This window comes from Gamsiella multidivaricata (assembly GCF_025024155.1).
Source record: "Gamsiella multidivaricata strain RSA 2152 chromosome Unknown BC939scaffold_15, whole genome shotgun sequence".
NCBI lineage: Eukaryota > Fungi > Mortierellomycota > Mortierellomycetes > Mortierellales > Mortierellaceae > Gamsiella > Gamsiella multidivaricata.
Genome location: NW_026251723.1, coordinates 91,139 through 103,496, shown reverse-complemented (window position 1 = coordinate 103,496; position 12,358 = coordinate 91,139). Strand labels below are relative to the sequence as shown.

The 12,358-nt window shown below is 48.9% G+C and overlaps 3 protein-coding genes across 3 annotated transcripts; 2 read left to right on the top strand and 1 right to left on the bottom strand.

Moving 5' to 3' along the window:
• Positions 1–1,777: 1,777 nt before the first annotated feature.
• Positions 1,778–2,547, bottom strand: BC939DRAFT_443688 (uncharacterized protein). The gene has a single exon (XM_051554573.1). It carries the CDS (start codon positions 2,399–2,401, stop codon positions 1,856–1,858), a length of 546 nt encoding a protein of 181 aa, XP_051414746.1. The 5' UTR covers positions 2,402–2,547; the 3' UTR covers positions 1,778–1,855.
• Positions 2,548–3,847: 1,300 nt separating this feature from the next.
• Positions 3,848–8,100, top strand: BC939DRAFT_500809 (DNA polymerase phi-domain-containing protein; the record flags this gene model as incomplete). Its single annotated transcript, XM_051560085.1, has 5 exons — positions 3,848–4,117; positions 4,251–4,340; positions 4,482–4,670; positions 4,774–5,161; positions 5,291–8,100. 5 exons carry the CDS (start codon positions 3,848–3,850, stop codon positions 8,098–8,100), a joined length of 3,747 nt encoding a protein of 1,248 aa, XP_051414745.1.
• A 319-nt stretch (positions 8,101–8,419) lies between these two features.
• On the top strand, positions 8,420–11,265 carry BC939DRAFT_443684 (uncharacterized protein). Its single transcript, XM_051554572.1, has 4 exons — positions 8,420–8,804; positions 9,041–9,954; positions 10,211–11,030; positions 11,125–11,265. The coding sequence occupies exons 1-3, from the start codon at positions 8,602–8,604 to the stop codon at positions 10,936–10,938; spliced, it is 1,845 nt and encodes a 614-aa protein (XP_051414744.1). The 5' UTR covers positions 8,420–8,601; the 3' UTR covers positions 10,939–11,030; positions 11,125–11,265.
• The last annotated feature ends 1,093 nt before the right edge of the window (positions 11,266–12,358 follow it).

The window sequence follows — 12,358 nt, the reverse complement described above, 5'->3', positions numbered from 1 at the left end:
ATGATCCGATGTAATTAATGATGCAATGACAAATAACCTGACACTCTCCACAAAGCCCTCGCAGCCGCATCGGAACACAAAAAAAAAGGATCGACAAGGATGGTCGGGATAGTGGAGAGATCGAGGAGTGCAAAGGCCCAAAAGGTGGTTTTGTTGTCAGATAACATTTTCTCGTCATGCTTCACATATCTCGGAAGCAATAAGACGGCTTTTCCTATCAAGAATTTGTATAAATGTAACTTCATCATCGAAATCCACACAGCTCCTCCTCTTTCTCTCTTTTAACCCGGTGCTAATGTCCCTGAATCTTTTCTTTTGCTTGGTTTCAAGTCCAGCGTCTGAGAAAGCCCACCGCGGAATGTTCAATTGAAGCTGAAAGCATGGTGGTTCAAATTATTACCTTGACATCGTGTAGATCTTCGTAGCCCTTCACGGCATCTATGAACGCAATGTCGCGCACCAATAAATGCAGCATGAACAGCCTACTGTTGTCAATTGACATACAAGAATCATTGTTAGATCTTAATCGCACAAAGGTACTTCAGAAGAATTTTGGAAGAGACAAGTCGAGGAAAGATTTGTAATCAGACATCCAAGGAAGTTATAGCCAGCATCGGGAAAGACAAGATCCACAGCGCTCGACGATGGCATACTGCTCTCTGATCGCTTCACTGACACTTCCTCACAAGGAGAAAGAAGGAAGTGGCCGTGAATCGTCTTATACATGGTCCCTTCGGTGGAAACTGCGAATTATGGTACTTCATCATTAAATCAAATTTCCTTTTGTACAAAGTGGATTGAAAAAGACGCCAAACTCACCATAATACACTCATGGCTGGGTGTCCTCGCTTTCATCCGTGGTCCATCTATGGCCAAAAATCTCAAACCGAGTAATGAGACCTATGCATCGTCGACGAGATAAATGAAGTATGTTCATTAGAAAACATGCTTGAAAACATTATGAAAGAATAATTAAGGGAACAATCTTCTTTAAATGTGTGGTCAGTGGATTATACTGGCAAGTATGACACTCCTCAGCGAAGGAGTGTAAAGGTATCACCATGGTCGATAAGATAACATGAAGACAAGATATGGTTTCATCATTCACACAAGGTAGAGACAAGTCGAATTCCCTTTTTGAATCGCGGATCTACTCTTCTCATCGCGTTCACGAATGAGCTCTAAAGAACAACGTTGATTCAAAAGGTCGACTTGGTTGAATAGGTCTGGAGGGTAAAAAGATGAGGGGGCACTTACCATGGAGCAACCTGGAGACGAGCGATGAAAGGGGAAGGAAGGTGAGAAGTGGAGTAGAAAATTTTTTCACGCCCCCAAATTTATACCCCGCGCCGCGTTGTTGTGATCTGGGCTGCTAAGCGCCACTCGAAGATCGTGACCGGCGAGCGCCTTGGTCTGGGTCTCAGCAGATCGTTAATTGGACACCCAGAGCGAAGATTTTCGCGTCAGTTGAACACCAGAGTGCGAAGTTTTGCGTCAATCGGCAATATGTTTGGCCCTCAGGACCTTTAGGCATATCCATGGCTCGCGGCAGCTACTCCTGGAGGAGCTGTCATGATCAGTTCTCTGTCCTCCGAAAAGTGTCATGTTCGCGAGCAATTGAAGGTTAAGAGTGCGTCAGAGCCTCTGTTCTTTCATTTAACGAGAAGTTACGGGCAAGGCGCACGCTAAGACCTTGAGTCCTTTCTTTCAGCGAACGACTGAAGGCAACGCACACACTGTAATTCTCTGTCTTTTAACTCTGTAGCATCTACCTGGTGCATTGCATTCGAGCTTTAATGTTGTTTATTGTGCTAAATTATACAGCGTCCGTATTTAACTTCTTCTACAGTAGGAATTAGAAAGCCATTGCGGCGGCAGCGACGGCAGCGGCAGCCATGGCCATGGGGGCGGCAGACAAGTATGCGGCGCTGTTTGGGGTGTTGGCAGCGGTGGGCGCGGCCTTGGCGCCAATCGCAGACACAGTCGCTGGGCCGACGGTGGGCAAGGAAGAGCTAGACGCAGTCGCGGTAGAGACAGGGGTGGGCATGGCCCCGGTAGGGGTGGCACCGGTTGTGGACCTGATCATGAAGTAGTGGGACCACGAATCTCCGACGCGGATTGAGTACCAGTCCGCAGGCAGAGTCTTGGGGAGGCTAATCTGGAAAGAAGTGGCCCCAGCCTTGGCTGAACCAAACTTGTTGACAAGGGTCTGGCTGCTGGCGTTACCCTTGAAGAGGTCAACGGTGAGTGCGACTTTCTCAGTAGTGATAAGATTCCAAGTGACAGTGTAGTTCTTGCCGGCATTCCACTTGGTATCGCCAGTGGGAACAGTGGGATAGGCCTGGTCGGCCATTACGGCGCCGATGACAGCGGCAGCGATAGCGACGATGGAAAAACGCATGTTGAAGAAGTGAGTTAGGTAGGATGTGTCGTGAAGGTAAGGTGGGTAGAGGGTTGGGGGACGTTGAGGGCTAGGTACGTGAGAGAGAGAGAGAGAGTATGGGTGTTTAGCGGAAGTAATCCAAGTGAAGGGGGAAGTTGCAAAGGCTTGAAGAAGAAAGAGAAGAGGATAACCGGATGCAGCGGACCTGTCATTAAATACAGGTACCGACTTCGGGTCCTAGGGCCTAGAGCAGAGTACAAAAATGATCATGTAGGCGATAAAAATGGCTAGGTGGACATATCCAATTATGGCCAGCAGGAGCACCTTAAGAGCCACGGACTATTCTATTTCGGCGTTAGAATTTAATGGCTTGTGGGAATGGCAGACAATGATAGGAAGCTGCTAGTGTCATCGTGTGCCCATCCCGATTACCCTTGACCTTTGTTGGTCTGCCCTTGAATCGGTTCAGGGCTTCTCTATGTAGATCCAATCTACATCCTTTACACAGCATATGTGCAGTGGATTTCATGGACACGTTTGCAGACACTCTTTACAGTGGCAGGCGACCATATTCAGCAGTAGATCGAGGCTCCTCCAAGACAAATATGGCTCCGAATTTTATTGTCACCCTCACTGAGAGCACTGCCGTTATTTTATTTTTACTTGCGTCACGTTAGACTATTGAAGGGCTGCAGGAGCAAAGACTAGCTTGTGTGCTGGGTGAGGTACGAGAATGTGCACTTCCTTGCAGCTGAAATATCTTGTTCCGGTGCCAGGTTTGTCCCTGTTGTTACACCAATTGTTGGATACTGAGAAAAATGAAACCGCAACGGTTATCACGTCTGTGCAACATTCCAGCAATCGAACCTAATTTCATCTCCATCCATACCCTTTTCAGCATTCATAATGTTGAGAAGAAGGGAGTTGCCGGTCGTTATGGCATTGAATCATTTGATATGTGCTCTGTGACCTGCGCCTGCCTTATTTTGAGGGGTGACTATGCTTGTCGGCCCAACAAGGAGGGTCAGTTTCAGCTTCGGTATCCGTAATTACTACCTGCAACAGTGGATAAAGATGATCATATTAGGCACGCAAAGTGCGGAGAATTTCACAAATCCATCTAAATGTATGGCGGGGACTCAGATATGGAATATCACTCAAGCATGTCAGGTGCGGATTCAAGAGCAGTGAGTGTCAGTTTGGGAACCGGAGTGAGCGTCCTGCTTGTCTCTCCTTGTTTTTTGTTGCCACCAATTTTTTTGGCAAGAATAAGGTTAGATTGATGCGGCTTGGTGATTCCAACAGTCACCTTCGTCAACAAAACTTCAACAGCATTTTTTTTTTTTTTTTTTCCTTGAACGTACTAGGCGTTTGCTACTCACTTCATCCCCTCCCGTCCGCTGTTCCCCTGTGTCCGTTCCTCCTTTTCGCCTACCTTCTTCACATATACAGCCTTCGTCAGAAATGAGTCAGCCACACTTGCCACTCTTCGGCATCCTCGCCTCACTGGATGTCGCAGAGCGCAATGCCGCGGCCTTGACACTCATCAAGGCCCTTGCGGTCTTGCAGAATGCACATCAATGTGAACTTGATCCCTATGCAGAAGACATCACCGAGGAGAGGCTCGATCAGCTCTGCCACCCTGATGTTGTCTATGCCCTTAAGCGTCTTATTAGAGGTCTTCCTAGCGACCGTGAGGCAGCCCGCCAGGGATTTTCACTTGCCTTGACTGAGGTACGGCATATCAACATCTTATATTCTGGAAGTCGTCCTGGACCCACAGGTTCCAGTTGGAGCTATTCAATTTATATATCAGACAGCCATATTTACTAGTTGATTCATTGTGTTTTCCCCTCTATCTCCTTAGTTGCTGATCGGACTGAATTTCCTGACGGCCAAGATCGTACTCGAGCTGTTGTTCAGATTCACAGAGATCAAGAACTTTATGAAGGGCAAGGTAATTGGACATATCCCGCAGCATTTCGTCCGCGAAGGCGAACTATTTTTCATAGGGTTTCAATAGTTCTCAACGATCCATGGCTAAAGGTGATACTTAACCATGGAATCTCTCCCTGACCTGTGCTGTAATTAAATATAGGAGGAGAGGAACCACATGTTCGGACGGATTTTTGGATACATGAGCATCATCCAATCAGGCATGCTCACTCGGCCGAAGACAACAGAGGAGGACATCAAGCTTATCGTCAACGATCTGGCCGAGTACTCACAGGAAAAGTCATATCTCTCCGAGTGCTGTCACCAGGTTCTTGTAACAATGCTTCCTCAGGTATGCAAATGTGTGTTTGCACGCTCGTAGGATTATAATCACCTGGCATACGGAAAGGAGAACCATGATTAACATCGTCGATCTCAATCTACCTACTCTCTAGATCGTCAATCACCCCAAGTCAGTTAAATATATCGCCGATACAATCTTTGCGGAAGGTGTCAACACTCCAGATCAGCTCAGCGTGGCGATGGTATTAAAGGAGCATTTGGATGATGTCAACAAACACCTGCCCAAGAATGAGCAGATCAATTGGACAAAAATTCTCGGCAAATCATGGAAGAACCCCGTCATTCTTCATCCCTCCAACCTAAAATTCCTCGGTCTTCTGCTGAAAGAATCCTCGACTGAGGAGGGCACCCAGGCATCATCAAGCTGGAGACAGAACCTGCACCCCGTCTGGGACCGCATCCTCGCTCATTACTTCAGCACCATCACTCCCAAAACACAGATTGCTCCCTTCAATGACTTTTGGAACGTCGTTATCGATTGTAAGTCCTGAGAAGCTGTCTCATGAAACGACGGCAATACGTGATTGTCTGGTTATGGATGAAAATCTCGACGACAGATCGTTGGAGGTCTAACAATCTTGGTCTTTTTTGTTATCATGTCCATCTTAGCCACCCTCTTCGATTCCAGCTCATCACACGAGCGCAAGTTCTGGGGGTTCCAAATCTTTGAGAAAATCTTGCCTGTCCTCAGCGAGGATCAGATTCCGCTCGTTTTCACCACCAACTTTATGCGCTGCTTTGTCAACAACCTCTCGAGCGAGGATCGCTTCCTCAACAAGGCCGCCAAGCACACCATGGCCGCCATGCACGCCAAGGCCGACACGAATGAGGCTGTCCGCTTGACATTGATTACTCAACTTCTGGATAAGAACCCTAACTTCGACCGCTTGACCCGCTCCAAAACTGTCGAGACACTGCTGGGCGGACTGGATGTCTCTCACATTCAGCACTACCTCGAATATCTCATCGAGGCGTTCTTGCAGCAAGAGAGTCCTGAATCAAACAACGTAGAGCGCGGCAAGCGCATCGATATCAGCAGACAGTGGGCCATTGACCAGATGTTCTCTCTTTTCCGCAACCCCAAGGTCCCACGTGAAGAGGGCTGGATCAAATCCATTCTCGAGTTTTATCTTGTCCACGCCTTTTTCGACATCAAGAAGGTTGATACCAAGACCAAATACGTAGAAGCCCATGTTTTGCCTACACCAGCCCTCTCTGCCGCCACCCGCGAGCACTGCAGGAACCGCTTTTACGGTATGATGGCCGAGTTGTCAACCATGGCGCCCCTGACCGCCAAGAAGGAGAACGAGGAAATTGAGACCGTCAACCATAGCCGAAAGCTGAACGGCACGATGCTAGATGGTACCTTCTGGTGCTCATTTGCCCTGAGCATGATGGTCGATCTTGAGAAGAGCAAGAACTTTGACAACCTGATTAGCCTCGGTGACGACGCTGACAAGGCCAAGAAGACTGCTTTATCCTTTGTCACCAAGATTCAAGAAAAGTGCAAGAAGGCGTCCAAGGAGCTCAAAGCTCAGTACAAGGCATTTGAGTTGCTCTTTGTCCAAATGATTCTCCAGCTTTACGTCGAGCCCGAGGATTCGACTAGCATTCTTGGAGAGCTGCACGACTGTTACGACAAGGTCTTTGCGTCGGGATCCAAGAAGGCTAACGGCAAGAAGGCTGCATCGATCGAGGACGATGATGATGATGAGGAGATTCAGCCAGTGGAGGTCATCATCGATATCCTTCTCAGTTTCCTGATCAAGCCATCAGCTCTGCTTCGTCATGTTTCTGAGCAAGTCTTTGTGATATTTTGCGACAAGATGACCCAGACTGGACTTGAGTTGATGCTTTCGACCCTCCAGACCAAGGATAACAAGGACGATATGTTTGGCGAAGAGCAAGACGACGAAGAGGAGGACGAGGACGCCGAGGCTGATGCTCACAACCAATCGGATGATGACGAGGAAGAGGAGGAGGAGGAGGATTCTGACGAGGACGAGTCGGAGGATATGGAGGTGGACGAGGACGATGACGACGCTCCCGTGGATGAGGAGTTCAGGAAAAAGTTGGCGGCAGCTCTGAACGTCAAGGATGGTGACGAATCCGAGGACGAATCCGAGGAGGAGCTCCTGGATGATGACCAGATGATGGCATTCGACGAAAAGCTGAACGAGATCTTCAAGCAGAAGAAACTGGCCAAGGCGCAACAGAAGGATGTTAAGCAGACGCTGATCCATTTCAAAAACAAGGTCCTCGATCTGCTGGAACTCTACATTAAGAAGCAATCGTCAAACGCGCTGGTGCTCGAGCTGATTGTGCCGCTGTTGTCGCTTGTCCTCATACCTTCGGCTAGCAACAAGCCCGTCCACGACAAGATCTCGGCGCTGCTCCGCAACAAACTTGCCAAGATCAAGGACTACCCACGCGAGTGTGACGATGAGCACGTCTTTGAGATCTTGAGCCAGGTGCACGAGTTGGCCAAGAAGTCGCCCGATGCCAAGTTTTCTGGCCTGTGCGGCGATCTGTCGCTGTTGTTGGTTAAGGTGTTGATCGGTGGACAGGATGACAAGACTGCAGTTGGCGAAGTCAAGGCAGAGACGCCAGTTAAGAAGACCCGCGGCAGTGCCAAGAGCAAGGCTATTGCTGTCGATCCCGAGGAGGCTGCTCTTAAGGCCAAGCAGGATCATGTTGTTGCTCTCTATAGCGCCAGCTTGAAGGAGTTCATGACGCGCAAGAATTCGAACTTGTCCGCCAAGATGTTTCTCGAGTTTATTAACCGCTTTCCCCACCTTGCATGGCATCTGTCGAGCACATTGCTCGAATACACGAGCCCCAAGGCAGCTGTCAAGTCGTTCCGTCAGGCTATGGCATTCACGATGTTGTCAACCCTGGTCAAGCGTCTTGCCAACAAAAACACACCCGAGTTCGAGCAACTCTTCTTGGACACCCTGCCATTGATCCGCAATTCATTGGTCGAGACGTTCGAGGGCGCGTTCGACGAATCAACGGAGGAGCAGAACTCTACCAAGGGGCTGAATGTGGCTCGTCTTCGGGAAATTCTGAAGTTCGCGATTTTGTCTGCAAGGATGGTCAAGCGCTCTGAGGATCGCAGTGTGACCGAGATCTGGGAAACCGACAACTTGGGGCCCTTGCTGCAGAGGATTAGCGAGGACACACGGTTTGACAGCGGAGCACTGCGCTCGCTGGTCCAACAGATGTTGGTGTTGATTGGAAGCGAGATTAAGCTGCCAACGGGCTCGACTAAGAAGCAGGAGAAGCAGGAGAAGCGTAAGCGTGAGATGGATGCCAAGGCGAATGGCGGATCAAAAAAGAAGACACATCGGTCCAAGAAGCGCAAATTGACAGGCACTGCAGCAGCATCGACCACATCAGCGGAATCAACGGAGGCATAAGTGTTGAAGGAGGTTGATCCTCCACGTTGTTACTCACAATTCTACCTTGCATCTGGTTTTCTCTTTCTTTTTCTTAATCTTTTTCTCTTTCATTTTGTCATCTTCATTGTCAGATACACAGCGCATAAGAATACACTACCAAAAGACAATAAACGCATCAAATTTATAGATAAAGCTGTAGCATTCGATGGTATGCATGCACAGGTGCAGGGCTATGAAGAAAATATTTCTTGGTGCCTGGTGCCTGTTTCACCTTGCCAGACCACATCTGTGGCAATAATTCCCTAAACAATTCCCTTAACAATTCCCTTAACAATTCCCTTAACAAAATTCCCAGCCGTTTTCGATGTCTGCCTCCGTCATCGCAGCAGAAAAAGCCAAAAAATTCTTTGAATTCCCGCAAAAATAGAGATCACACACCCCGTGCTGATCATCTTCGATCATCACTCTAAACACACTCATCTAGCCTCGGATCCTTCCCTACTTTTTTTTTTTCGAATAATGTCCGGGTCATCAAAGTACAGACTGCAGGTCCGAGTTGACCCGCAGTACACCCTTCCTGCATCACAGCAGCACCAACAAACCTCCGCCTCCGCCACTTCGACGGAGAAGAGATTTTTAACACTTGCGGATGGGTTACTGACTGTGAAGGAACTGAGGGAGGAAATCGACAGTAACTTCAAGGCCCGCTATACTGAAGACTCGTAAGTGCGTGTTCAAAGCAATGGGCCGCTTTTTATCGCGTTTGTGCGTGCTTTTGTTTACAATTGCTCAGTTTATCGCGTGTCGGCCCTGCTGCTTCTGCTTGTTTCTGCTGTTTGCCCCTTTTGCGGCTGTGCAGCTAGTTGGCTCCTGCGCTGCATCGCACACAATTGCTCGAATTGGATACGTGCGAGCAATGAGATTAACCAATTTCCATATCGCGCGGCTTGGTCTATAGTAAAACTTTTGTGATTGAGGGTCTCCAAAACAAGGAGTTTTTTGATCTCGACGACTCTTTTCTCGTCTGCGATGTCTTTGACCAGCTCGACACTGTCAACGTGGTTGGCAGGAGGAAGAGCAAAGTTGGTCGACCAAAAGGAGCCAAGACACAAAACAGGACTGTCGTGAACACTACTGACACCGCCAGCACCAGCGGTGATAATAGTCATTCGAACAGCGAGAAGCAGCCCAGCAGCTCCACCTCTGCCGCCGCCAAGCCTGTCGCCGATGCCCCACAGCAGCAGAAGAGAAAGCGCGACGAGGATTCTACTTCCACCACCAATGTCAAGATCCAGAAGAAGAAGGACACCGCGGAGGACACATCCAACAAGAAGGTGGCTGCCAAGCCAGCGTCAGCAACAACAACCGGCCCGGAACATGACGCGGAGGAGGCCATCATGATGAAGATCTCAGAGGCAGCCAGAGCCAAGAAGGCCGGCGACAACAAGGAGCAGGCGGCGGTCGAGACTCCAACAAAGTCCCCTGCAGCGAACCCGTCTGCTCAGTCGTCCACAGCATCTTCATCCTCCACAGCAGACACCACTACCGCCACGCAGTCACCTGCTCTGTCAAAGAAGCAGTTGAAGGCCGAGAAAAAGCGCAAGGCCCAGGAGGCAGAGAAGGGGACCTTGAAGGAAGGACAGCCCGCAGGATCCAAGCCTGCCGCCGAGTCGAAGGCTTCCGCGGAATCCAAAGCCCCTGCACTCCAAAAGAAGCCTGCTTCAGCAAAGGCCGCTGGAGCTCAGCCCAACAACAATAAGGCCGACAGTAACAACAGCGCGGAGGTTGTACCCGACAAGAAGAAGATGAAGAAGGCCGCGAAGAAGGCACAGAAGGAAGCGGCCAAAGCAACAGGCAAGGCGGACGCTGAAGGTAAATGATCCCAGTTAAGGAATACCGGGATTACATGGACTCGACCTTGCTAGACCGAGAGGGGATACCGCGCAACCATGGATACAATAAAATGGGATCAATGTTTTGTGCTCTCCGCTCTGATATATTTGTACGCGGTCGAATCCTCTTCCTCGTCATTCGCCTGGAGTGTAAATGGCACGTATGGACTCGAAGCGTTTTAGTTTGCTCACCCAACTATCTCGTTCTACACTGATTTTATATTACACATTTGCAGGGGAAGTGGACTCGGCTGTCGATTCCAGCCCTACTCCATCTTCTTCGTCATCTGCTTCGAGTTCATCATCGCCTTCAGCCGATCCACAAGTTCTTCTCGCCGCGCTGTCCAGCCATCGATCTCAGGAGAACTCTGCACGAGCGTCGCGCAAGATCAACAATGACCTGTTGATCCAAGAGCTGATGTCTAAGGATCCCGAGGATCTCACGGAAGGGGAGCAGAAGGAGTTGCGCCTGGCTGAGCGTCGCAGGAAGGAGAAGGCTCGCAGGGAGATTATCCATAAAGCGCAGGAGGACCTCCAGTCGGATGATCCCGAAGTCGTGGCCGCCGCACGCAGGTTTTTGGATGAGCCCAAGAGGCGAGGACGTCCTCTAGTGAACAAAGCCGGCAAAAAGGAGGAGGTCGCACTTAAAAAGGCCGAGATGAGGAAGACTCAGCAGCAGGACAAGGATAGCATGCCGGAAAAGACCCAGCAGCAGCAACAGAAGAGCAAGGCGGCCTCTCTTAGCAAGGACGAGGACGCGAAGGCCAAGGGCAAAGATGATAAGGAGCAGAAGGATGAGTCTCATTCAGAGAAATCGTCGCCAAGGTCGTCACCTTCGTCAGCATCCTCGCCCTCAGACGATGACCCGAGCTCGTCTTCTGATTCGGACTCCTCCTCAAGTAGCAGTAGCAGCAAGTCATCCTCGAGATCGTTTGCCTCTGCCAGGTCATCGTCGAGCTCTTAATTGCGAAAAGGGATTCATATGCAAACAGGGAAGGAAAAATAATAATCAGACGCTGCCTTCTCCTATTGAAGCATCGCGTTAAATAACTTGAGGTACTGCAGTCGTGTACGAAAGACCATATTTACTCTTGACGTATGTGCATTCCGATGGTATTCATTCATTTAAACACCTTTTTGGAAACAATAGACCTGTTTCCGGGCAAATCAGATAATCTCCCAAAATAGAGTGAGCCATAGGAAAGCAAAGAATGTATGCGCATACCCATTACTTTAAATATGACCAAGCAGACACAAATGCACATCCTCTTCAGTCTACACAATAAAAAGCAAAATATCTATTCAGTGTAGTCTGTTTATAATTGGTTGCTTATCGCGCGTGTCCTTTGTATCCAAAGGACAGATATCACACCAGGTCTTCACGCTATTATTGGACACCGTTCATGAAGTATTCATCGCTGTTCTTCTATTCTTCGCGCCATCCGTTTACAATCAAGCTTTTGCTCTTTGAAGGAGACGAAGAACAGGTGCTTAGAAGTGTACGCGAATTTGCAAAAAATCAGGCAGGCCTCTAAACTGGGATTTTCCAGTCGTCCTCAGTCGGTGGCAGTAAAAAGGACGAATACGAGCGGATCAAGAGCATATACGGACGTTGGCTACTTGAACAGATCACCATCAATTTGGGTCCACGCCCTGTATCAAAACGATAGCAAGCGTTAAAATTCAGTATGGAGTGCCTCGAGCAGCATTGCACATTATAAGCTATTGGCTAGCTTATCCCCAGAATAAATACGGAGCAATCGCGCGTCATTGCGGAAATCGTTCTCAGAGACTCCTTGGAGGCGATGCCGGGCAATCGGACAAAGCTCTTTAAATTCTTATTGCCAAACCTTTCAAAAAAACCTGCTCGATGTTTTGCCCCAGCCCTCAGCACCCTATACAACCAACCAGATACAGGAATTGGTGCTGTCTCACGTTGCTAAATTCAATTTCCTTCCTGCCTTGCAATTAGTTGGGATCTCTCGGCTCGTCTTCCTGCTAGTGTTGCTTCGTGAAGGCTCCAACTAGGTCCTATCGCCCTCAAGAATGGTGGTCCCGTCTAGTACGATTTGGCATCTAGAGCTAGCTAATCTGACTAGCTTATGTTGTATGGGTTTCAATGTAGCCTTGCATATCACCTCGCATGCAACCATCGCGAGTACAAGAAAGGCAGCGAAGTGATCTTGAAGACTGCTATCGTGTGTGCTGCCAAGTCTCAAAGTTGACTTGCGACTATCTAATACTCGAACATAGGTTGTCCGCCCTTGAAAAGTTCTGTGGAAACAAGAATGAACCATCGTTAAGGCGCGGACAAAATTCATGGATGCACTGGAGGGATATGGTTGTCATTGTAGTCTAAATCGCATATGTGTTTTCTTGAACGC

Coding starts and splice junctions, on each gene's coding strand:
- BC939DRAFT_443688 (XM_051554573.1), bottom strand. CDS start 2,401: ATGCGTTTTTCCATCGTCGCTATCGCTGCCGCTGTCATCGGCGCCGTA.
- BC939DRAFT_443684 (XM_051554572.1), top strand. CDS start 8,602: ATGTCCGGGTCATCAAAGTACAGACTGCAGGTCCGAGTTGACCCGCAG. Junction 8,805..9,040: donor GCCCGCTATACTGAAGACTC/GTAAGTGCGTGT, acceptor CTTGGTCTATAG/TAAAACTTTTGTGATTGAGG. Junction 9,955..10,210: donor AGGCAAGGCGGACGCTGAAG/GTAAATGATCCC, acceptor ACACATTTGCAG/GGGAAGTGGACTCGGCTGTC.